Source organism: Lemur catta, chromosome 12, assembly GCF_020740605.2.
Source record: "Lemur catta isolate mLemCat1 chromosome 12, mLemCat1.pri, whole genome shotgun sequence".
In the NCBI taxonomy this organism is placed as follows: domain Eukaryota; kingdom Metazoa; phylum Chordata; class Mammalia; order Primates; family Lemuridae; genus Lemur; species Lemur catta.
In genome coordinates this window covers 74958293-74983816 of record NC_059139.1, presented here as the reverse complement: position 1 = coordinate 74983816, position 25524 = coordinate 74958293, and the positions used below count along the sequence as shown (strand labels likewise).

The window sequence follows — 25524 nt, the reverse complement described above, 5'->3', positions numbered from 1 at the left end:
TAAAGGTCTGCTAAAATTAATCAGCTCTATCCAGGGTCTGCACAGACACTATTGTAGTTGGAGGTTAGGTGCTTAGTCTCCTATTCGTCACGATATCTTGTGGCAGCCCTAATTTAATCACATATATGAAAACAAATGACAGTTGCCTGAACTATAAATATTCCTTTAAGTCATAGCTTGTCACTTAAAAAAATCCTCTCTTCATTTGACTTTCTAAATAATAAACAATATGTACGTAAAATAAAGGGCCATCTTTTAAGTATACTAGAGGGTTTTTTTGGTTTGTTTTTTGTGTTTCTCATTGCCGTTTAGAACTGACTTTTGTTTGATTTTACTTATCCAGCAACACATAAGCAAGCAAGAAGGCAAGCAAGCAAGAAGGCAAGCAAGCAAGCATGCGAAGTATTTGTAATTCAAGAGAGAATTCAAATAAAGACAGGATCATCTTGGAGTATTCACTCTAAACTTGAATTCTCAAATGCTTATAATCTCCTCCAACATTTCCCTGGTTAAAACATATTTTGGATTTATGATTCCAAAGGGCTCAGTTATCTGACGAGAACAGGAGCATATTAAATTTCAGCATAATGCATTTTAGAAACTGTTTGCATATTAGACGCTAAGCAGTTATTAAAGCTTGCTTTTTAAGCTACCAGTTTTCTAAATCTTCTTCTCCACAGCTTGATTCCCAGTATAGAGAACAGTAACTCAAAAATTTTCCTGTTTAGTGAAAAAAGCTATTTACTTATCTGTGCACAAGGTTGAGAAATTATGGAACATGGATTCATGTTTTTACCCACAGAGTATCTTGTACAGGCATTTTGCTTAATTTTTCATTCGTATTTTTGTTTCATAACAGGATTATGTATTTTGACCCACTTATAAATCTAATATAATAGAAATACAAAGAGTACTATTTTCCTACTTTCTATTTAACTGACATTGACGAGTCACTTTAAGCTCTCTGAATCTCAGTTTATAAATGGACATAACAATAATGTCTGGGCAAACAAATGACAATGTTAAACTGCTTTCACAAGTGTAAAATATTATGTAAATGTAAGATATTATATATTATTGTACTATATTTATAAGAATATAGACTAGCTGGTTATGTCTCTATCATGCCTTTTACAAAAAGGACAGAAAGATTTTGAAGTAGTCTAAGAATTTTTATGAGGTGTCAAATTTTCAAGAAAAATTTTCATAGCAATTAAACAATTACAGGTTATAAGTAAAACTTAAGAGACTTTTTAATCCAGCCACTTTCATTTTACATAAAAGGAAAGTGAGACCATGAAGGCTACAAACTAAAACACACAAGTAAAAAAAAAAATCACAAATGATAGTGGAAAGGGAATCGAAGACAAACTGTGCTTCCCAATCTGCTCTCAGGTCTTTCTTGGCTAGAGAAAACTAGGGTTAGGATAAGGAGCAGGGGCAGGTTCAGAGCTCAGGTTAAAGTTCTGGCTGGATTATAGCAGTCATTTTAATTAAACACTTTTTTCTTGTCAGCCAGTTATAAAACAGCAACAATAATTTTTATAAGAACAAACAAAATGATTATGTGTGAAGCACTCTAAGATGTTTATGTGTAAGTGTACATAGTTGGGTTTGGTACACACACACACACAGTACATTAGCTCTTTTAACTGCCCTATTATTCTTATTTTACAGATAAGGAAATGGAGGCACAAACAAGTTAAAAGTCAGCTGAGTAAGGTTACACAACTCACAAGTGACTGAGTCAAGCTTTCAGCTAAGACTGCCTGGCTCTTGAGTTTTGTTTTTGTTTTTAAGAGACATATTAAAGTTCAGTCTATAGACATAAATTTTACTTAGCTTAATGTGCAACTCAATGAGTTTTGATAAATTTTGAATATTTTTATCACTCTGAAAAGAAACCTAATTCCTGTCTACAGTCAATACCCATCTGTACCCTAATCCCAGAAAACCATAATCTGCTTTTTTTTTCTGTAGATTTGTCTTTTTTCTGGGCATTTTATACAGATGGAATCATCCAACATGTAGTCTTTTGCATCTGACTTCACTTGGCATAAAGTTTTTGAGGTTCATCTATACTGCAGCATGTATTAGTAGCTCATTTCTCTATATTGCTTAATAGTATGTATTGTATGAATGTAATATTTTGATTATCCATATCAGCTGATGGACATTTGAGTTATTTCTGCTTTTTGGCTATGATAAATAATGCTACTATGAACATTTTCATACAAGTCTTTGCAGAGATGTATGTTCTTATTTCTCTTGCGTGGACACCTAGGAGTGGAATTATTAAGTCTTTATGGAAAATTTATGTTAAACTTTTTGAGAAACCATGAAACTCTTTTGCAAAGTGGTTGCACCATTTTACATTCTACCAGAAATGTATGAGCTTTGTGGTTTTTTCCAAATCCTCACCAACACTTATTAGAGCTCAAGCTCTTCATCACTACCCTCTATTACCTTTCAATAACCATGTACCTTTGTCACTGTATGTTGGAATGAGAGGGAGAGGAACTAAGGGGAGGAAGAAGTGAAGGAGATAGAGATCCTACAGTTTTTAAAAGCCAGCCAAGTCTATTTAATTTCTTCTATGCTTTTTACAAACATATGCTTATATGGTTTTCATTTTTGTAGTAGAAATTTTCACGAAGTGACTTTATGCTTTTTTGCTGACTTATCTTTACAAATTCTAAGATGTAAATCTGTTTTTGAGGAGAAAGGAAAAGGGTGAAGTAGGAGCAATATATTGAAAGGAGGAAGTGGAGAATAGGAAGAGGTTGTTACCAAGGCTTAACTTGAAAATGGTATAAAATTATGAGTATATCATTTTCAAACTTGTTATTTTGACCCGATTTTCATGACAACATTAGAAAGTTAGATACAACTTTTTTACGACTAGAGGATTCAAGGCCATGTCTAAAGAGAAAAATCACTGAAGACAAAGAAACACATAACTTGTTATCAACCTTAAATTACCAAAAAGTTCAAAATAAAAACATCATTTTTTAAGTTTTGTGCAGTTGACACCACATACTGTTATATCAATATAGTAGCTAGTGTTTTAGTTTAAAACACTGGTAAATATTGTGACAAAGATAAAAAATACCTCAAATGGTCAAAAGATACCACTTACTTCTTGCTTACTTTTTTCATGTTTCCTTTCTTTCTTTTGAGACAGGGTTTCCCACTGTTGCCCAGGCAGAGTGCAGTGGCACAATCATAACTCACTACAACCTCAAACTCCTGAGTTCAAATAATCCTTCTGCCTCAGCCTCCTGAGTAGCTAGGACAATAGGCATGTACCACCATGCCCAGTAATTTTTTATTTTTTTGTAGAGACGGGGTCTCACTATGTTGCCCAGACTGGTCTTGAACTCTTGATCTCAAGCGATCCTCCTGCCTCAGCCTCCCCGAGTGCTGGAATTACAGGCATGAGCCAACGTACCTGGCCTACATTTTTTCTTTCTTTATTGCACCAGCTGTAACAACCATTACAGTGTTGAAGAGAAGTGGCAAGTCAAGCATATTTATCTTATTTTTAATATAAAGGGGGGAAATATTCAGTCATTTGCCATTAAGTATGTTAACTTTAAGTTTCCTTTTATAAGCTCTTTATCATGATGAAGAAATTCTCTTTCATTCCTTGTTTACAGAGAATTTTTATCAGGAATGGATGTTGGATTTTGCCATTTTTTTCTGCATTTATTGAAATGATCATACGGTTCTTTTTATTTTATTAATATGATGAATTAAATTGATTTCTGAATGTTAAACCAGCTTTCAATCCTGGTATAAACCCCTTTATTGTGATGAATTTTTACATATTGCTAAATTTGCTCTATTAAAATTGTGCTTAGAATTTTTATATCTATAACCATGAATGATATTGGTTTGTAGTTTTCATTTCCTGTAATGTTTTCTGGTTTTAGAATCAGGATAATGCTGGCCTCAAATAATGAGTTGGGAAGTAGTCCTTCATGTTCAACTCTTTCAATTGGTTTATACAGAATCAGTATTCTTTTCTTCTTGAAAGTTTTGTATAATTCACCAGTAAAGGCATCTGGGCTTGGAGTTTTCTCTGAGGGATTTTTTTAAAATGACAAAGTCTTTAAAAGATACTGGGCTATGCAGGTTACCTACTTCTTCATGAATGAGATTTGGTAGGTGTATCTTTAAGGAAATTTGTCCATTTCATCTGTTATTAAATTTACTTGCATAAAGTGTTCATAATATTCCCTTATTATCCTTTTAATATCTGTAAACTCTGTAGTGATGTCACCTCATTCTTGAAATTGGTAATTTCTGTCTTCTCTCTTGTTCTAATCAGTCAGGGTAGAAATTTAACAATTTTATTGATCTTCTCAAAGGACTAGCTTTTAGTTTCATCACTTTCCTCTACTGTTTTTGTGTTTTCCATTCTACTAATTTCTGCTACTATCTATGTTGTTTCTTTTCTTCTACTGATTTTGGTTTAATTTGCTCTTATTCCTCAAATTTCTTAAGGTAGAAGCTGAGGTCATCACTTTGAGCCCTTTCTTCTTTTCTAATATAGGCATTTAGTGCTGTAATTATCTCCCTAAGTATTGCTATATGGGCACGATAAAGATACTAAGATGTGTTTTCATTCATTTCAAAATACTTTCTAATTTCCCTCTTTGTTTTCTTCTTTGACTCACTGGTTATTCAGGTGTACATTATTTAGTTTCCATATATTTAGAGATTTTTCAGAGATCTTTCTTTCATTGACTTCTACTTATTTTCATTGTGTTCAGAGAACTTAAAAGCTCATAATTTTACTGAGGCTTCTTTTATGCCCTAGAATATAGTATATCTTGGCAAAAAAAAAATCTGTATTTGAAAAGAAGGTGTTTTCTGGTGATGATGTGTGAGTGTCCTATAAGCATGAGGAGGTCAAGTTCATTGATATTGTTAAACAAATCTTCTATAATTTGTATAGCAGAATTTTTTTAAAAAAATCACTTATAATAGCATCACAAAAAATGAAATAATCATAAATCTGGAAGTCCTAGATGGAAAGTCCTATACACTAAACTTTGCAGAACCTTGCTTAGAGAAATTAAAGACCTATATAATTAGAGACATACATCATTTCCATGGGTCCGAAGACTCAATGTTGTTAAGAAGTATTTTCTACAAATTGATCTACAGATCAAATATAATCCTAATCTAAATTCCAGTAAACGTTTCTACAGAAACTGAAAAATACTAAAATTGATATGGAAATGCAAAGGATCTTTAATAGCCAAAACAATTTTGAAAAAGAACCCAGAGGACTAACATTACCTGATTTTAAGACCTATTATTCTTTAAAAATGTATTGTATATATTTACGGTACCTAACAAAATGTTATGGGATACATATTGATAGTAAAAACGTTACCATAGTGAAGCAAATTAACATATCATTATCTTATGTAGTTACCCATTTGTTTTCTGTTTTGTTTTTTGTGGCAAGAGCAGCTAAATTCTACTCATTTAGCATGAATCCTATATACAGTACAATTTTATTACCTATAGGCCTCATATTGTACATCTCTAGACTTGTTCCTTCTACATATCTACTACTTTGTATTCTCTGATCTATTTCCTCCCTTCCTGCCCTCTGCCCTGGTACCAATGTTTTGTTCTTTGCATATTTGAAATTTTTTTGATTCCATATATAAATAAGATCATGCAACATTTTTCTTTTTTAGCATAATGTCCTCCAGGCTTATCCATGTTGTGGCAAATGGCAAGATCTTGTTCTTTTATAGGGCTGAATACTACTCCATTGTATATATGTACTACATTTTCTTTATCCATTCATGTGTGAACAGACATTTAGGCTGTTTTCGTATCTTGGCTATTGTGAATATTGCTGTGATGATCATGGGAATGCAGATACTTTACAGGGTTGTGATTAAATTTCCTTTGGGTGTATGCCCAGAAAAGAAATTGCTCGGAAACATGGAAACTATTATTAATTCCTTTAGAAACTTCCATACTGTTTTCCATAATGGCTGTACCAATCTACATTCCCACCAACAGTGTAGAAGGGTTCCCATTTCTCCATATTCTTGCTAACATTAGTTATCCTTTTGACTTTTGATAATAGCCATCTTAACAAGTGTGAAATGGTTTCTCATAGTGGTTTTGATTTGCGTTTCCTTGATGATTAATAATGTTGAGTACCTTTTCATATATCTGTTGTACATTTTCATGTCTATCTTTGGAGAAATGTTTATTTAGGTCTTTGGCCCATTTTTTAATTAGGTTATTTGTTTTTTCACTATTGAGTTGTATATGAGTTCTTTATAAATTTTGGATATTAATTCTTTATCAGATATATGGTTTGCAAATATTTTTCCCAATCCATAGGCTGCCTTTTCATTTTCTTTATTATTTCCTGTGCTGTGATAGGCTTTTTGGTTTGATGTAGACCATTTATAGTTTTGCTTTTGTGGCTTGAGCTTTTGCTGGAATATCCAAAAAATCATTGTCAAAGCCAATGTCCAGGATTTTTCCCCCTATATTCTATTCTAAGACTAGAATTTTACAGTTTCTGGTCTTGATATTTAGGTCTTTTATCCATTTTGAGTTGATTTTTGTGCACAGGGTAAAATAAGGGTCCAATTTCATTCTTTTGCATGTGGAAACTGCATGTGCAGTTCTCCCAGCACAGTTTATCACTGAGATTATTCTTTTTCCATTGTGTCCTGTTTACCAAAAATTAGTTGACTGTATATGTTTGAATTTATTTCTGAGACAAGGCTTATTATAAAGCCACCACATCAAAACACTATGGTATTGGCATAAAGACAAACAAAAGGACTGAAAGAAAAGAATAGAGTCCAAAACCAGACATATATAAGAAAATGGATTTTATAAGAAGGTAAAAAGTCAGGAAAGGACAGTCATTTAAACAAATAGTGCTGCAATAATTGGATATTCATACACCAAAAAGATGAACTTCAAACCATTCCTCACAACATATACAAAAATTAACACAAAATGGATCACAGACTGAGATATAAACTCTAAAATTACAAAAATTCTAGAAGTAAACATAAAAGAAAAACTTTGTGACCCTGGGTTCAACAAAGGTTTCTTAGCTAAACCAGCAAAAGCATGATACATAAAAGAAAAAATTGATAAATCAGACTTCATTGAAAATTAAAAATTTATGCTTTTTCAAAAGACACTGTTAAGAGAATGAAAAAGATACAGACTGTGAGAAAAAGGACTGGTATACAGAATATGTAAAGAATCAAGATTAATTATAAGAAAACCAACAACCTAATTTAAAAAATGGGCAAATGATTTTAACAGATACTTGACCAAGGAAGATGCAGGAATGCCAAACAAGCACATGAAGAAAATGCTCAATATCATTAGGCAGCAGAGAAAGGCAATTTAAAATCACAATAAGGTACAGAAATATTGGAAAGGCTAAAGACTCACCAGACCAAGTATTGACAAGGATGTGGAAGAACTGGAACTATCATAGACCGCTTTGGGGAATGTAAATTAGTACAATCACTTTGGAAAGCAATTTGGTAGTTTCTTAAAAATTTAAACATGCAAATACCATATAATCCATTCATTCTACTACCAGGTACTTTCCCAAGAAAAAATGAAAGCATATGTCCATATAAAGACTTGTACATAAATGTTCACAGAAACTTCATTTGTAATAGCCTCAAACTGAAAGCAATCCAAAAGTCTATCAACAGCTGAATTAATAAACTGTGGTATGTTCATAAAATGGAATTCTACTCAGCAATAAAGAGAACAGACTACTGATACACATTTCCGTTACTCTCAAAATAATTATGCTGAGTGAAAAGACACAAAGAAGAATACTTACTGTATGATTCCATAAAGTTTTAATAAATGGTAACCGATACATGGTGACAGAAAGCAGGTAAGTGGTTCACTGGGACAGAGGTAGAAAAAGGTAGAAGAAAGAGATTACAAAGAGGCATGAGAAAATTTGGGGCTGACAGATGTATTCAGTACCTTGATTGAGGTGATGGTTTCACAGGTGTATACAAATGTCAATTTGTGTACACTTTATACATGCTACAGTTATTGTATATCAATTACATAAAATTTTTAAAAAAGAGAAGGAATCACAAAATAAGGTAATTAAAAATTAGACATTTGGCAGACATTTTCTCAAAAATGAATAAAGTGAGCTTGACTCCTCAAAAAAACCTGATAATTTTTGTTGTCAGTGATGAAATGAGCTTTCAAATGAAAATTAAAATTTTGGAGGAGAGGAGGATAAAGTGGGGATGGTTAATGGGTGCAAAATATAGTTAGACAGAATGAACAGTATTTGACAGCAGAACGAAGTGGCTATAATCAACGATAAGTTAGGTTAGACATTAGTTAAGAGAGTACAATTGGAATGTTCCTAACACAAAGAAATGATAAATGCCTGAGGTGATAGATACCTCAATTAACCCGATTTGATTAATTCTCATTGTATGCCTGTATCAAAACATCACAGGTACCCTATAAAGATATACAACTATTATGTATACATAATAATTTTTTTAAAATTTTGGAAAAAGTATCTCTGCCACCATGAGCTTGATAGCCTATCACTTTTCTGATGGGACTAGTTGCGACATGAAACAATGTGATTTTTGATACTGTATAATGAAATGTGTCCTTATTTGGAATATCTGCATAACCTGGTGACCTGATATTTTCCAAATGACTGAAACATGATGATATGAAATCATGCATGGGTAAAAGATGAATTCAGATTTTAAGATCAGCCAATGGATTTAATGTAACAGAGTATGAAGAGTTCACTGATAAAGGCTAGTTGCAGTGTAGAATCTGAAACCTTGAGAAAATTTAGCAAAATCTACTACGGTCAGTAGAATTTGAATATGGCTTTCCAAAGATGTACCATTCTAATCCCTGGATCCTATGAGCGCGAATAGATACCACTGTCATAATATCTGTCATTTATAGCACAGCTGACCTTAAAATAAGGAGATTATCCAGGTGGCCCTTATCTAATCATAGGAGCACTTTTAAAAGCAGAGAGTAGTCTCCACCTGGTAACAGGAGAGGAAGTCAGAGAAATTCAAAACACTTGAAGGATTTGACATGCCAGGGCCAGCTTTGAAGATGGAGAGATCATGTCAAAAGGCACGTAGGCAACTTTAAGGAGCTAAGAGATGCCCCCAGGTGACAGCAGGCAAAGAAATGAGGACCTCAGACTTATAGCTGCAAGGAATGGGGGATTCTACCCACAACTGAGCCTGATAGTGGATTCTTCCCCAGAGCCTACAGGTAAGAGCTCAGGCCAACCAAATTTGGGTTTTGTGAGACCCTGAACAAAGAATCCAGTCCAGCCTGTCATGATTTCTAACCTCCACAACTGTAAGGTAATGGGTATTGTTTTAAGTCCTTAGGTTGTGATAATTAGTTATGCAGCAATAGAAAGTTAATACATTTACCATGAATCAAAATATATATAAACTCAGATTCACAATCCCACTGCTGAATTTCTACTCTACAGACATACTTCCCAATGATTCTTACAATGAGTCCAAGGACATTCATTGAGCATTGTTTGTAAAAACAAATAATAAAAATGGAAAATAAATACAGGACTGGCTGGATAAATTATGTAAATCTACAAAATGGAATACTCTGTACCATTACAAAAAAAAGGTACAACTATATGGATGACCATAAAACAATGAAACCATTGCATACTGCATTAATTTTTTAAAAAGCAAGATCTGAAATATTGTTATGATTTTTCTCATAATTAAAGTTAGAGCATTTGCATAAAATCAAGGTATATGTATTAAACATTTTGCTGGAGAAAAACCAAGAACTGTAAATAGCAATTAGCTTTGAAATATAATTATATTTTTGAGAGGTTTTCATTTTTAATTTTCCTGCCTTTCGTTACATTTTGAATTTTCTAATGAAGTTTATTATTCTTATTCATTTAAAAATATAAACAGAGGTTACTAGTCAGTGTATAAACACTTGCCTGACTCTCTGTACAAAGCTATCTTCTTTTGCTTTATTCAACTTGGACTTGCCATCTGGAATTTGCATCTAAGCTCCTTTAACCATCATGGTAAGACCAAAATCAACTTTCCTCATTGAGTCTGCCCTACCCCCTAACTATTAAGTTTCTCAGTGGCATTCCTTATTATCCAGAGTCTTCCATTTGTGCCCTTGTAAATGTTAATATGTATTTATAATATTTATACATTTTAAGGTATAAATATTTTAATTAAATTTTAATTATAATTACAGGCTATCACTTATTTTTAAATATCTGGACTATACCCTTTCTACTTTCAGAGTCCAGAGTGCTAACCATTACATGATGGAACCCCCACCTCCCTTTCTACTTTCATAACTATATTGAAAGCTATTTTAAGATATCGATCATAAGTCGTCAAATCATTCAGACATACAATGCACCTAACACAGATAACGCTATCTTGATGAGGATAAAGATGATGATCTAGGTATCCTGGAGATATACAGTAATAAAGAAATATTTGAAGAGCACGCAAAGCAATATAGTAAAACTGGACCAATAATCCTAAATAGGGGAAGAATTATATAGACAGTATTTAATGAACAATCTACAATATTAGATCTGTTTAATGTATTTTAAAGTTAGAAATATTTTTCATATTTTTTAAATTTCTTAAAATGAGTAAATAAATGGTAAAGGTAAAACAAATCCCCTTCAGTTATTAAATATTATATCTGTAAGCCTTATAAGATCTAATTTTACCTCTGATTGTATTTTCTACAACAGAAAGATGAACAATTAAAAAAACAAACAAGCCTTAAAAACATACTGTATCAGCTAGTTGTCCCTGTTTGTTATCAAAAGTTGATAACAAAGACCTGGAGGTGTTGAAAGTCACCAGAAAAAAATGCCAGCACATATTCCTAGACAGATTGCCTTCATTATGTATGTCCACATATGAAAGTTGTTCATAATTCATAAGTGAGCCAAGGCACCACGAGATTATACATAACCATCAAAGAAGAGGATGTGTGGAGGTAGACTTGGAAAATGATATACAGTGAACTGAAGATAAGATAGTCCTATCACTGTTATAAAGTCAAACTAAGTAGACTGACTTTTACTAAACAGCTTTTCACACATAAACATTACATATAACTGAATTTGATGTGTAACTGAATTCTAATAATACATCCATCTCTTAAAAAATGTTGGCTGACATTTTCTAGAAAACAGCAGTCTTACAGCCTATAAAAATATTGAGTATATGTACAAGCTCTTTGATATCAGGAAAATGTTAAACAAAATCCTTGGAAACTTTACAAGAAATCAGAGACTGAACATATAAAAGTAATAAAATATGACATTAAAATGTCATCAAGCAAACTACTCAAATCACATTACCTGGAACCAGTTCCATAATGATGTAGACAGGCTGTCTCTGTGTGCAAACTCCTATAAGTTTGACAATATTGGGATGATCATATTGCTTGAGAATTCTAGATGAGAGAAAAGTATAAGAATAATTATCATTTGAATAATAAAGCATTAATTTATGATCATGAATAGTGCCTAAAAGTAGAATACACTTTAATAATTCAATTTTTAAAATTTCAGTATGACTCTAAATTATGATAAATGGGATACATACAAATGAGTACACTTATCCCTCAGTATCTGTGGGGGATTGGTTCTAGGACCCCCGTGGATACCAACATCTATGGATGCTCATATCTCTCATAAAAAATGGTGTAGCATTTGCATATAACCTACACACATATTCCAGTATAATTTAAGTCATCTCTAGATTACTTATAATACCTAAAACAATGTAAATGCTATGTAAATAGTTGTTACACAGTTTAGGGAATGACAAGAAAGTCTGCACATATTCCATACAGATGCAATAATTTTTTCTCCATGAATATTTTCGATCTGTGGTTGGTTGAATCTATGGACACAGAAGCCAAAGGGCTGACTGTATTGATAAATACTGGCAACATAACATAGGTGCAAATGAGTCAATTCTCCTTAATTCAACTAATATTCATTTAAAAATTATCATCTGCTCTGAATGATTAACAACCATACTAAATAGGAATAACTAGTTGTTCCAAAACACGTAGAACTCTCTTTAAAGTGTTGTATCTGGTTTTAGCCACAACCACACAAGTGTAGCTAAAAACTATTAGTGGAACAAAAACTGTAAGCTGCTAGGGTAGCATCTTTTTTTTTTTAATGCACATACTTGATTTTAAAACATTTAAAAATAAGAAATCATCTCATATGGGTAAATGCCACAGTGTAATCACTTCATTAGATTTTGTGGTATTTAAATACTTTGATGATCATGATCAATTTCAAAATGGTAAAAACACAGAAGTTTTGAGAAAGTTGGCAAAAAGGAAAAAAATAGAATAATAGTTTCAACATAGACTTAAGCTAAAGCAGAGTAGACTTAGTTTGGATAAGATAAAATTTCACCAGAGGGCTATAAAAAAGATAGATAGACTCATCCACAGGACTCCAAGAATGAGCTAAAAATAGATTAGATTCCCTCAGAGGCCTGTCTGCCCTGATTATCTCTATTACAAAATTTTATTACTTATTACCCTATTGACATAGTTATAAATTCACTCATATTTGAAAATTGCAGTAATCTTTCCTAAGAGAATGAAAAAATTACCTTGAAGAAAAAAATTTATGTTTTGTACCATGTACAACTAAAGCAAGGATAGATCTAAGAAAAATGTCTTAGATAGAAAATATAATGATTTATAAATGAAAAGAGAGTGGGGAAGAATTCTAAAGATAAAGGAAATATTCTGTCAATAACTTTGAGCTTGCAACTTCTACTAGAAATTAAAAAGAAAGTTTGAAGTATGTTTGACTTTAATCCAAAATGTTATTTCTTAGGTTAGAAACTGTTCAGTAAAGACATTTGCACAAAATAGTCAGCATAAAATCAGGTAACATTCAATCTAAATATACAGCTCTAAAATCTATTAAAGCACACTCAGAAGTCTGCATGGATATAATTTTCATTTTTAACATTAAACTCCATAATCTCACTTTACAAAATGAAATTAAACTCTTTGGTTTGCAACAAAACAATCACAAGTTGGAAAGCAATAAATTTAAATATTGTAAAAAATATAATAGACAGAATTTTACTTTAAGAATATCTATGCCTAACTATAAAATAATGAGATTATGAATTTCAGTTGTGATAGCATGCCTTTTAATTTATCATCAGAATTTTTTTCTGAATTGCCAATGATGTACATGGAAAGGTGTACAACTTTATACTACAGATAATATTTAATAAGTTCATTAAACTAGTTTAATCCATTGCCATCAATATTCATTTTTAGAATATGAATGTAGAAATGTACATCAAAATGTTCCATGCCATGGGATTTGTGAATATTTCTCTCATTGCCATGGCACTATTCTCCCACGGCACTTTCCCTTTACACCACAAAATCTATGGATCCATGTATTCTCCTCCTCCTTTCCCAACCATTCATTCATCTATCAATTCATCTACCCATATGTCCATTTAGTTTACTCTGCCCAAAATACCTTGCTATTTGTTTTGTTGTATATACTCAATTTTACTACTAACACAATAGTTTTAACTATCTGCAACACAGGGGCAGCAAGGTGAAACATTAAATTTTAGCTAGTAACAGAAAAAAGAGAAAACAACCATCTGAGAAAATCAATTAGAGGAGAAACAATATACAAATTTTGGAATACATGCCAGACACTAAGCTGAAGAAGAGCTTTGAGATCCTCAGAAAAGAAACCTAACAGCTGGAAAAACATAAATCAAACCATAATACCTAAGGAGGATAGGACATAATTAAATATCTAAATGTATATATGTTATATATATAATACAGTAACATTTTTAATATCATAGTATTGCACATATACATATGCATATATGTATGTGTGATAAAAGCAAAATATTATAATATTTTTTAAGGACAAAGAATACTTACTGCTTTTTCAGACCTGGTTCTTTGACTTAGATTGCCTAATCAATCTACAGTCTTACCTCAAAAACAAAAACCTTTTGTTTCCATGTCATTAAAGCGCTTACTTATGAGGGTAATGAAAATGCTTACTTCTACTTCAGCAAATAACAAGATGTCTTCAAACTTACATTTTAATGAATCATTTGCATTATAAATACAAATTTTATATTACTTTAGAAAACTCACTTGGCTTCTTGTAAAAATTTTATTTTCAACTCCTGAGGAAGATCTTCTTTACATGTTTTAACAGCAACAGAAGTTTTATCCTTTAATGTGCCCTTATATACTTCACCAAAATTTCCCTGCAAATAGAAATACATTTATTGTTTAAGGTATGTGACAGCACATAAATCTTTGCCAAATACAAGGAAAGCACTTAACAAAGCATTTTGAGTGAATCAAAGCACTCTGTTAGCTTTATTCAGAATTTTGAGTGGAAATAAAGATGGGTGATGTTGCTTTTACCAGTTCTCCAACTTTATACACAACACACTAACCATGTGGAGGCCTGAGGCTAGAGGAGAATTCACAAGAAATAGGAAAAAAATTGAAAGAGAAAAATAATAAGAGGAGAAACCCCAACTGATGCTGTCAGAAGTAAATTTCATTCCACCTAGTTCCCTTTACTCCCTAAGCTCTATATTGTATTACTAAAGGTTATTACGTATGAAATGTCCAATTTCCTTAAGAACTAAGTTTGACAGTTGATATCTCTGACATTTCACTTTGACACTTCTTGTTTTGTTTTTATTGTGAAGGTGCATCTTTATTCTTTCAAACACATGGTTTGGCTTGTGATTATCTTTCAAAGTTTTCTTCAGTGCAATTTTTGTGAAACCATGGATAAGCCAAAAATTCGTGTTATGTTTGAATATGAGTTCCGTCATGGAACAAACGCAGTGCAGACAGCTCAAAATATCAATGAAGTATTTGGGAAGGATGTGGCTAATGAACACACAGTACATTGATGGTTTGAGAAGTTCCATTCTGGTGAGTTTAATCTGGAAAATGAGCCCTATGGGCAACCTGAGACCAAGGTGGATGATGATGAGGTGAAAGCTGTAGTGTAAGCAAATCCATCTCAACTACCCACAAATTAGCAGCAAGGTTTGATGTTATTATTCCAGCAATATGGGACCACTTAAAACAAATGGGCAAGGTAAAGAAGCTGGATAGATGGGTACAACATGAATGAAACAAGCATCAGAAGAGACATCATCTTGAAGCTTGCCTTTCTTTGCTGTCACGACATAAAGGCAAACCATTTCTACACTGTATTGTTACATGTGATGAAAAATTGATTCATTTTGGTAATCACAAGCGTTCAGCACAATAGTTGGACATAGGTGAAGAGTCAAAACACAGTCCAAAACCGAATATTCATCAACGAAGCTAATGGTGTCTGTTTGGTGTTCCAGCACTGGTATTATGCACTACAGCTTCATGAAACCTGGTCAATCGATTACAGCGGATGTCTACTGCAACCAATTAGATGAAATAATGAGGATGCTTGTGATGAAGGAACCGAGATTGGTCAACAGAGACAGGCCAATCCTCTTGCAAGACAACACTCAACCACACGTCACACAAACAACACTGTTCAAATTATAGAGGCTGGACTTGGAAACTCTGTCGTCCACCGTATTCACCAGACCTTGCACTAACTGACTACCACTTTTTCCAGGCTTTGGATCACTTCTTGCTAGGAAAAATATTCAATTCTCAATAGGCTGTGGCAAATATCTTTCATGATTTCATTGCCACTGCCTCACCAGGCTTTTTCACTGCTGGTATAAACAAGCTACCGTTAAGATGGCAAAACTGTGTCAATAGTTTAGGTGTATACTTTCATTAACTGTACTGCTTCTTGTTTGAGATAAAATAAACTAAACTTTTGATTTGAAATCGTACATTTCATATTTAATGACCTATATATTAGATTAAAAATTATCCATTAATGTTTAAAGATAAAGCAAAGATTTTGAGGGGTAACTGCTAGTACTGTTCCATATAACCATGTCAACTGGGGAAGAAAGTGAGAGTAAGAAAGAATGGGGAAAGGCAACAGAACCAAGGCAGATCAGGGGCTGTCAATGGCCACTATTGCAGGTTGTCAATATCTGAAAGGCACTAAGGAGGAGGATGTGCTTACCCAATTGTCAATGTCACCTGTAAGGAACTAATTTCTACCAAATGTATGAACTCCTAACCTTACTCTATGCCTAGAAACTATTTTGATATAAAATGCCTTACTTACAGTGTATTTAAGAAGAGATGAAACTTTGAAAGTCAATTTATTTTTCTTTTATTATAAGTACAAAACAAAATATTACAGAAGATCACACCAGCATAACAGCTATTTTGGAATATTCCTTTATGTCTATGTATGTTTATGTATTTTTTACATAGCTATAATCACAATATGCAAACATTATAATAAACTTTAACGTTATTGTTGAGCAAGAAGTCACCGAACTAAGAGTCTGCTAGTTGAATTTTAGAGTTCTAAAATCAACTCTTAACTTGTAAAATTTACAAGTACAAAATTTATATCTTGAACTATTAGTTATTAATATAATTTAAAATTATTGTTAAATACTTTAAATGCCTTTTTAAATAACAGGAGTCCTGTATTCAATTTTTACTATTTAATCTAATATTTAACTTAGTATTTATAAAACAATCTTTTTTCATGAAAAGTAAACATACATTGAGTTCTCAACACATTAATGGTAAACATTCTTCATAAATTAGAAAAAGCAAAATTTAAGCTTCACATCTATTATTCTCAAGAGTTTCCCCCTGCCAATTGTCAGATTATATATTATATCAGAGAAAGAACTGAGAAAAGATATTATTAAAATACAAGATTACTGCCGGGTCTCTACTTACCTGAATGATTCTAAAGCCCTTATAATTCAGCTTTTTTAAAATTTATCATTTTACCCCTCAAAAGATTCTTAGCGACTGAATTACTTATTTCACTTGCTAGGACCATCATTTTCCCTCTAAGTAGTCAGACTCTACTGCCACAAAACTTTGTTTTCCTCCTGGTGTGTCTGAAAGGTAACCCTGATTCAGGATCTCAATTTTCTTGCGTAAACTGCAGCACTAGCAGATTAATCTTTCCTAGAGAAAACTTTGATTATAATACTACTATCTTGCTCAATATCCATCCTTCAATTACCACCACTTTCTTAGCCTCTATATAGCTCCACATTATAATCCCCAAATGTTACATGTGTTCTAAATTCAAATACTTAGTAATCCCAAAATATGTGCCGTGCCTTTTGTACATTTTTTTTCTTCATGGAAATTCCCCACCCCTCATCTTTAAGTTCATTTCTTATGTCCCTCCTTCATGAAGATTTCTTGATCTTCCCCCAAATTATGTCTCTTGTTCCTGAACATTCTTCACCCCATTGCCCCTTTGTACCTTTCTAATGGTTTCTGCCCTATATAACAGGTCTTGGCACATACCAGGCATTTGAAAATTTTAAACATTAAGTCAACAACCATTACACAGAGAATTTCAACTCTACCAATGGTGATCAAGGGGGGAATCTTCAAACACTCAGAAAAAGACTATACTTCCTCAGACCACATTTTCTTTATCCAAAGAGGTCAGGAGGAAGCCTAGAGCACTCATCACTCCCATCATTGAACAGGCATGACTTTATCTCTGCTATTGACCTTAAATCCATAAGAACGAGTCTCATTTGCCCCTTTTTTTTGTTTATGTCAGCCAACATAGGATGATCTTGGTCATGGGTTAATCTTCATCTCCCCCTGTTTATCCTTGTTAGATTCTGCACACTTCTATTTGATCTTCCTGTCCATGTTTTGTTTTGTTTGTTTGTTTGTTTCTTTTTTGAGACAAGGTCTCACTTTGTCATCCTGGCTACAGTGCAATGGCATCATCATAGCTCTCCTTTCCCTTTTATCCCCAACTTCCACCATGCCTTCTGGAGTCTGTGGTCCATTATCACCAAAATTGTATCTTCAAACTATTCTGCGGTCATTCCCTTTACCTTTTTGTTCTAACAGAATCCTGGCTCTCACTTGAAAAGGCCCAAATGGTGGATAAGCTTCCTTTTGCCCTCTAAACTTAAGTGATGACTTTTTTCCTCATATAATCCTACCACTGCCCTGAAGGTAGAATAAAGTGTTCTACTAGCTCCTTGTCACTGGCTTCAAGCCATTCTTCCTCCCCCATTCCCAAAAGCTCTCAGCTTTGAAACTTTATTATTCAATTATATTACCAACTGTCCCTCATTGTGGCTGTCATCTACTGAATTTGAAAATATTTTCCCTCATTTATTGAAAATTTGAGCTCTTGGATCACTGTCACTCTACAACGTTACGTCTACCTTAATTGTTGGCAATTTCAATGAGGCACTTAAAGGGTCTTCCAATACTTCAAACTCTTAGTTTCTTGAACCTCCAATGATCTTGCACTACAATCTATTTTTTAGGGTCATACTTTAAACCTTGGCATTACCAATAATGTAACTCCTCTATAATATCTATCTCATTCATCTCATCTTTTGGCTGGCTTCTATCTAACTTACTTCCTCTAATACCTAGAGTCCAAAAATCCTTTGCCCTTATAGGAATCAGCAATCTTTAGATTCTATCACTTTTTACTGTACATAACCTTGTTACTATCCTCTCCTCCTTCTCTGTCCACCTTAAATTCCATGGTCAGTAATTACATTTGTCTTCCCATATATTCTCAACTTCTCTGTTTCTCTGTTAATCTACTGAACTCCCTTGGCAAAAATCCACAACCCTGATTAAATCCAAAATTCTATCTACTCTGCTATGAAGCTAACATGGCTGGAGAAAAACCATAACCATGCTGACTGATTTAACTTTAAACTCGTGAATATAAACCTTTAGAGGGGTCTTCATGCTGCTCAATAATCATATTATATCTGGACACTCCCGTTATTCTGGATGGCTGTTTTCCCTTCTTCTCTCTTCTCAAATCTCTCATTTTCATCCTTAGCTGATGATCTTGCTTCCTACTTCATTGAAAAAATTAAAGCAATCTAAAAAGAACTTCTGGACTCTCAGCCCCATACTTACCCACCTATCAATCTTCCTCACTGTTAAAAAAAAAAATGAACTATTGTGCTTTTATTGAAGTTAAGTTCCATTGTGAGCTAAATTTCATCACCTCTTACCTACTCAAGGATGTCACCTTAGCAATTTTCAATTCTCTTTATCATGAATTTTTCACTAGATTATTAACAGTTAGTTGCAAACAATCATATTACTTCTCTCAGGTTAAACAATAACATCAACAAAGCACAAATCATCCTATTGAAACTACTGCCCTATGTCTCTGCTTCCTTTTGCAGCAACGCTTCAAAGAGTTACATTTTTGCTATCTCTAATTCTTTTCTTCCCATTCTCTTAAATCCATTCCAATCTGGCTTTCGCCTAAAATATTCTAAGGAAACTGTTCAGCCAAGTCACAAGTGATCTGCTCATTGATAAATACAAAGGTTAATTCTCAGTTGTCATCTCATTTAACCTCTCAGCAGCATTTGACACACTGATCACTCTCTCTTGTTTGGTATACTTTCTCCTCTTGGCTTCCAAGGCATTGTATCTCCTGGTTTCTGCCTTCCTAATTGGTTGCTCTTTCTCAGTATCCTTTGAGAATTGCTTCTCTTTTCTCCAGCCCCTTAATGTTGGAATGACCAAGGTTCAGTCCTTGATCCTCTTCTCTATCTAGACTCACTGTTGAAACCATGTAATCTTATGGTTTTAAATACCATCTGTATACCAACAACTACCAAATTTGTACTTGGGACCCAGACCTCTCTTCTAAACTCCAGACTTGATATTCAACTGTTTCCATCTCCACTTAGAAGTCTAATAGAAAAATTCAATTAATCCAAAACTGAACACCTATTCTTGTTCCCTAAAAGCTGTTAACTTATAACCGACTTCCCTCCTTCTCTGATGCCACACATAGAGTCCATCAGGACATTCAACAGGTTCAATGTCAAAAATATGTCAGAACTCACCACTTCTTACCACCTCCACTGCCATCATCCTGATCTGGCATCATCTTTTAATCAGGTAAGTGCATCTGCCTCCTAACCTTCTAACTCGTCAGCCTGTTTTCAACACAACAGCCAGAGTGACCTTTTTAAAAACATCATGCCATTCTTCCACACAAAATTGTACGCCAGCTCACCATTTTATTAATAATCAAAGCCAAAGTTATTACAATGGCCTACAAGGCCCTATATTATCTATACCCTCATCACCTTACCAACTTTCTCTCCTCCCCCTTGCTTACTCAGTTATAGTCAAACTGTCACCTTTGCTCCTCGAACAAATTTGGCATTAGCTGTTTCCTCTGCCTAGAACCCTCTTTCCTCAGATGTCCACATAGCTAAATCCCTCACCTCCTTCAAGTCTTAACTCAAAAGTAACCATTTTAATAAGGCCTACCTAGATTTCCTGTTAAAAGACTGCAACTCCAACTAATAGCCCTCCCAACCCCTCTACACTTTTCACAGAACTTAGTACCCTCTAACATTACAAAATTTACCTATTATGCTTACATAAGTGTCTTTCCCTGCTAGATAATACAAGCTTTATAAGGGAAAGATTTTTGTCTGCTGTTCACTGACACTATGAAAAATACCTAGAAGAGTGCCTGGTATATAGTAGGCATTCAACAAATATTAGATGACTGAATAAAATATTTACTGGATATCAACTATATATCAAATAGAGTCTACAAAGAATATAGTGCTGAACTGAAAAAAAATTAGGCCAGGTGTAGTGGCTCATGCCTATAATCCTAACACTTTGGGAGGCCAAAGTAGGAGGATCACGAGGCCAGGAGTTAGAGACCAGCCTGGGCAACATAGTGAGACCCCATCTCTACAAAAAAAATTAGCCAGGCACAGTGGCACATGCCTATAGTCCCAGCTACTTGGAAGGCTAAGGTGGGAGGATTGCTTGAGCCTAGAAGTTTGAAGCTGCAGTGAGCTATGATCACACCACTGCACTACAGAGCTTGGGTGGCAGAGCAAGATCCTCTCTCTTACAAAAAAAAAAAAAAATTGAGTTCCTGCCATTACCTCGTATTATAACTCCAAAGTCCACAAGGATAGGAATCATGGCTAATTCTTTTTCAGTGATGCATACATTCTAAAGCTGTAAATATTCATTCAAAATCAGTAGTGAAATATATAAAATGACAGATCATTTTATAGTACTCAAAATATTAGATGAAATTAAGCTACGTAGTCTCTCTTAAAGTCAGTCTTTTATTTAAAATGATTAAATTTACTGACACTGACATGCTGTTTGTCATTGAGAAAATAATTCTTTCAAACAGTCTTACTAAGAAGCTAAATTTCTCCTGATAAACCATACTTTATAAAGTAAACTAAACATAAAAATAATTGAAATATTTCTGTTTAACTGAAAATATTATTTCTTTAGTACTGAAAAATCTGTCCTTTTCAACATATTCTATTTCAGCAAGTGGTACAGTTTTATAATTTATTATTTAATTGTATTATCATGGAAATTAATTTATTTGTAATAACTTTTGACCCAATCACTGCTATTGAGTTACTGACCTAGCGCAATGACAAGAAGGAATATTTCCTTAACACTGAGGAGAGTATGACAAAATAAATAAATACACCAGCTATTGCTTTCACCTTGAGGTTCTTTAGAACTTATCTACTAAATAAGCCAATAAAAATTTGTTTTCCAATAGCACTTTGATGTTTCCATTTAGAAAAGATATTTTTAAATAAGTGATAAGAATCCTGTAGATAAGTAGATTTTGACAAAGACTCACTTTCTCAAGAGATTAAAAAAGTCAATTCATCAACTTTACATATAAATCAAAAAAGTAATAAAAAATCATTTATTTCTTTTTTTTTATTTCAGCTAATTATGGGGGTACAAAAGTTCAGGTTATACATATTGCCCATGTCCCGCCCATCCTCCCGAGTCAGAACTTCAAGCGTGTCCATTCCCCAGATGGTATGCATCAATTTCATGAATGGATTAGTAAATTGTGGTATATGTATACCATGGAGACTCAGCTATAAGAAATAACAGTGATATAGAATCCCTTTTGTTCTCCTGGAGAGAGTTGGAACCCATTCTATTAAGTGAAGTATCCCAAGAACGGAAAAACAAGCATCACATGTACTCACCAGCAGATTGGTTTCCCTGATCATCACCTAAGTGCACATCTGGGAATAACACCAGTCGGGTAAAAATCATTTATTTCTTTATCTAAAATGCTAAGACTTAATTAGATCTGGTTTTGATCACTCATAAATGTATGTTAGCTTTCCCTAAATATATGTATTTTATACTATTTTTCACACCATGAAGCTAAACTTAATTCCTACTTTCATATGGAAATATCACTAATTAAGTCATTGACCAAAAAAAGTTAATATTTATTCACTGGAACTCAATTACAAATAAAAAATTAATAAATTTTCAAATAGTCTATCTGATTACCAAATTTTTGCCATTGTTAGATATATTTTCATATAGCCTATGAGTTGGAAGAAACTTCCAGCTAGATTGGAAAAGGGACTTTATATATAGCTGCCTTCTCTGACCACTAATAGAGCTAGTTACAACATGAATATTTATAATGAAATATGTTTCCAGTGGTATTATATACTGCAATTCTATACAGAATCCTAAAATCCCAAGGAGCAGTATTTCATTTTTTCTAAACTATCACATAGAACCAGAAACAAATGAAACAACACTATTAGGTGTTTATTTAGACTTTTATTACCTCTCAGTTTCTTTTCAAATCTCAGCTCACTAGTTTGGCTTTACTGCACTGTAATAAAATGATTATGGCTTTTAGTTTCTCCATGGGAAAACACACATATACTATTTTAAAAAGTTAAGAATCCTCCTGAAATCTTTCAAAGATTTTCACACATCTATTTCAGTGAACATCACAGTATTTAGAATGGATGTAGTAATTGCATGTAGTAACGTGTAACGTGCATGCTGGAATATAAGAAAAGCTTTGAAGACAATGAAAAAATCTGCAGAGTTCTCAATCAATACAGAGACTTTTCGTTATTTTGCTCAGTTGATTACATACCTTGCCCAGTAGTTCTCCCAATGTGACATCTTCATGATTAAGGATCCATTTCTTATCCTGCACCAAAGAAAAAGAATAGTTGTTTAGTACAAGCAAGAGTACACTTCCTGTAAAAGTTGCATTTGAGGCAGTGGGAAGTAGACCTAAAGGGATATTTCATTCAGACCACTCAGCCAATAGCACACTCAGAAGTTATAACCTCAAGATGCTGTAAAACAAGTTTAAGAAATGTTACTACACAATAGGATATTAAAATCGACATTACATAAAACTTCAATAAGAAATCTCAGGCTTCAAAATGACAGTATTATTGTAACCAGAACACAGTATGCACTTTCTACCTACTATAAAGCTTATGCTATGTTATAATATGTCATTTCAAAAAAAGTTTTGTCATAATTTCACGAGGGTTTCATCTTACAATGCAAAATTTTTAATTCTCACTTGATCTTAGAGAATTATTTTACTATTCAAACCATATTACTAAGAGCTAATTTTTCCACATATAAACTGGTCATGAGTTATAGCTGTCTATAACTCTGCATGTAGTCCCATATCTTTTCTAGGTAATTTTCTGTGGTGTAATAAAGCAACCAACATCAATTACAATATCAGTAGGGTGCACAAGGCCAGTGATGGAAATATGCCATTATAAAAGAGCATCCCATTACCTAATCTCAAAAACTGATTACTACTTAGGGGATATTTTATCATCTAAAAACATCTCAGCTATTAAACCATACAACATAATCATATTAGTAAGGGAAAAAAATTTTTTTAAATGGAGGAAAGAAAAAGGAATGAAGTGAGAAAAAAGGGGGGAGAGGGAGGGAGAGAGAGAGACAGAGAAAAGAAGAAAGAGAAAGGGAAGGAAAAAAGGAGGGGAGCAGGAAGTAGAAGGAAAAGGAGGAGGAATCTAATCCTGCAGTGATATGAATATATTTTACTCATGATTCAGGTTTTTCATTAATGTTAGAATATAGTTTTCCCCTATTACAAAGACATACTGAAAGGTAATTATGAATTATAGTATAACTTATAACAAGTAATAAGACATCTTAAAATAAAAATCCACCTTAACTAGGATTTAAAAATGCCCTGGGTAGCTATGGACAACACTGGATTTTTAAAAATGCAATAGTTTACATGTGTGGTCTTTCTGTCTAAATATAAAGTGAAAGCTATAAAGGTTCTGGAAGAAAACATAGGAGAATATCTTCACAACCAAGTCAGTAAGCAAAGCTTTCTTCAGACAGGTACAAAAAGCACTAACCATAGAAGAAAAAAATTAAAATTGGACTTCATAAAAATTAAACCATTTGTTCTTCCAAAGGCATCATTTTAAAAATGAAAAGGCAAACTGCAACATGGTAGAGCATTTTTGCAATACTGTACTTATATCTGATAAAGAAATACGGAGAACAGAGAAGAGAACTATACCTCAATGACAAAAACAACGTACATTCCAGAAATTATGTAAAAAAAACTTAAAGATGGAAGAATAGACAATAAGCACATCAGAAGATGCTTAGCATCTTTAGTCAAAAGGACCATAAAAATACAAACCACAGTAAGATGGCACTTCACATCCATTATAATACTAAAATTAAAAAGATTAAAAATAACATGAGATTGTGAAGATATGCAGCAACTGGAGTCCTGATACATTACTGGTGAGAATGCAAAATGATACAGCCATCTGGAACACAATTTGGAAGTTTCTAATAAAGGTAAACATGCACCTACCATATGACTCGGAAATTATTCTACCAGGTATTAACCCAAGAGAAATGAAGACATATAGCCACAATAAAACTCATCAAAAAGTGTTTGAAGCAGCTCTAGTTGTTATAGCTAAAAACTAGAAACAACTCCAAAGCCCATCAGAAAGAGAACGGATAAACAAATTTTGGCATATTCAAACAATTGAATAATATTCAGCAATAAAAATGAACTTACTACAGATACATGCAATAGAGCATCTGTAAATCATTTTGATGAGCTAATAAATCCAGATATATTTTACGTACATATATAAGAATTCCACTTACATTCAATCCTAAGGACGGACAACTAATCTATAATGCCAGATATCAGAAGTGGTTGCCTGTGCCAGGAGTTGGGAAGGACTGACTGCAAAGCAGAAAGAGGCAACTTTTCGGAGTTATGGAAATGTTCAATTTCTTGATACTTCATTGAACCATACATTTAAAGCCTTTGAAAAATTTTATTGTATATAAATTATATATCCACAAAGTTGATTTTTTAAAAACACTAAAAATAAAAAAGGTAATACTTTCCAT

At 33.2% G+C, this 25524-nt stretch overlaps 1 protein-coding gene across 2 annotated transcripts in view; it reads right to left on the bottom strand.

Annotated features, from left to right (window-relative positions):
- FER (FER tyrosine kinase) overlaps positions 1-25524 on the bottom strand; it is a 369146-nt gene that overhangs the window by 116815 nt on the left and 226807 nt on the right. For both annotated transcript variants that reach the window (XM_045565690.1, XM_045565691.1), the window contains 3 exons: positions 23222-23278; positions 14272-14387; positions 11444-11538 (listed from right to left, as the gene is read on the bottom strand). In XM_045565690.1, coding sequence (XP_045421646.1) covers positions 11444-11538; positions 14272-14387; positions 23222-23278 — 268 coding nt within the window. The remainder of the gene's footprint in view (positions 1-11443; positions 11539-14271; positions 14388-23221; positions 23279-25524) is intronic.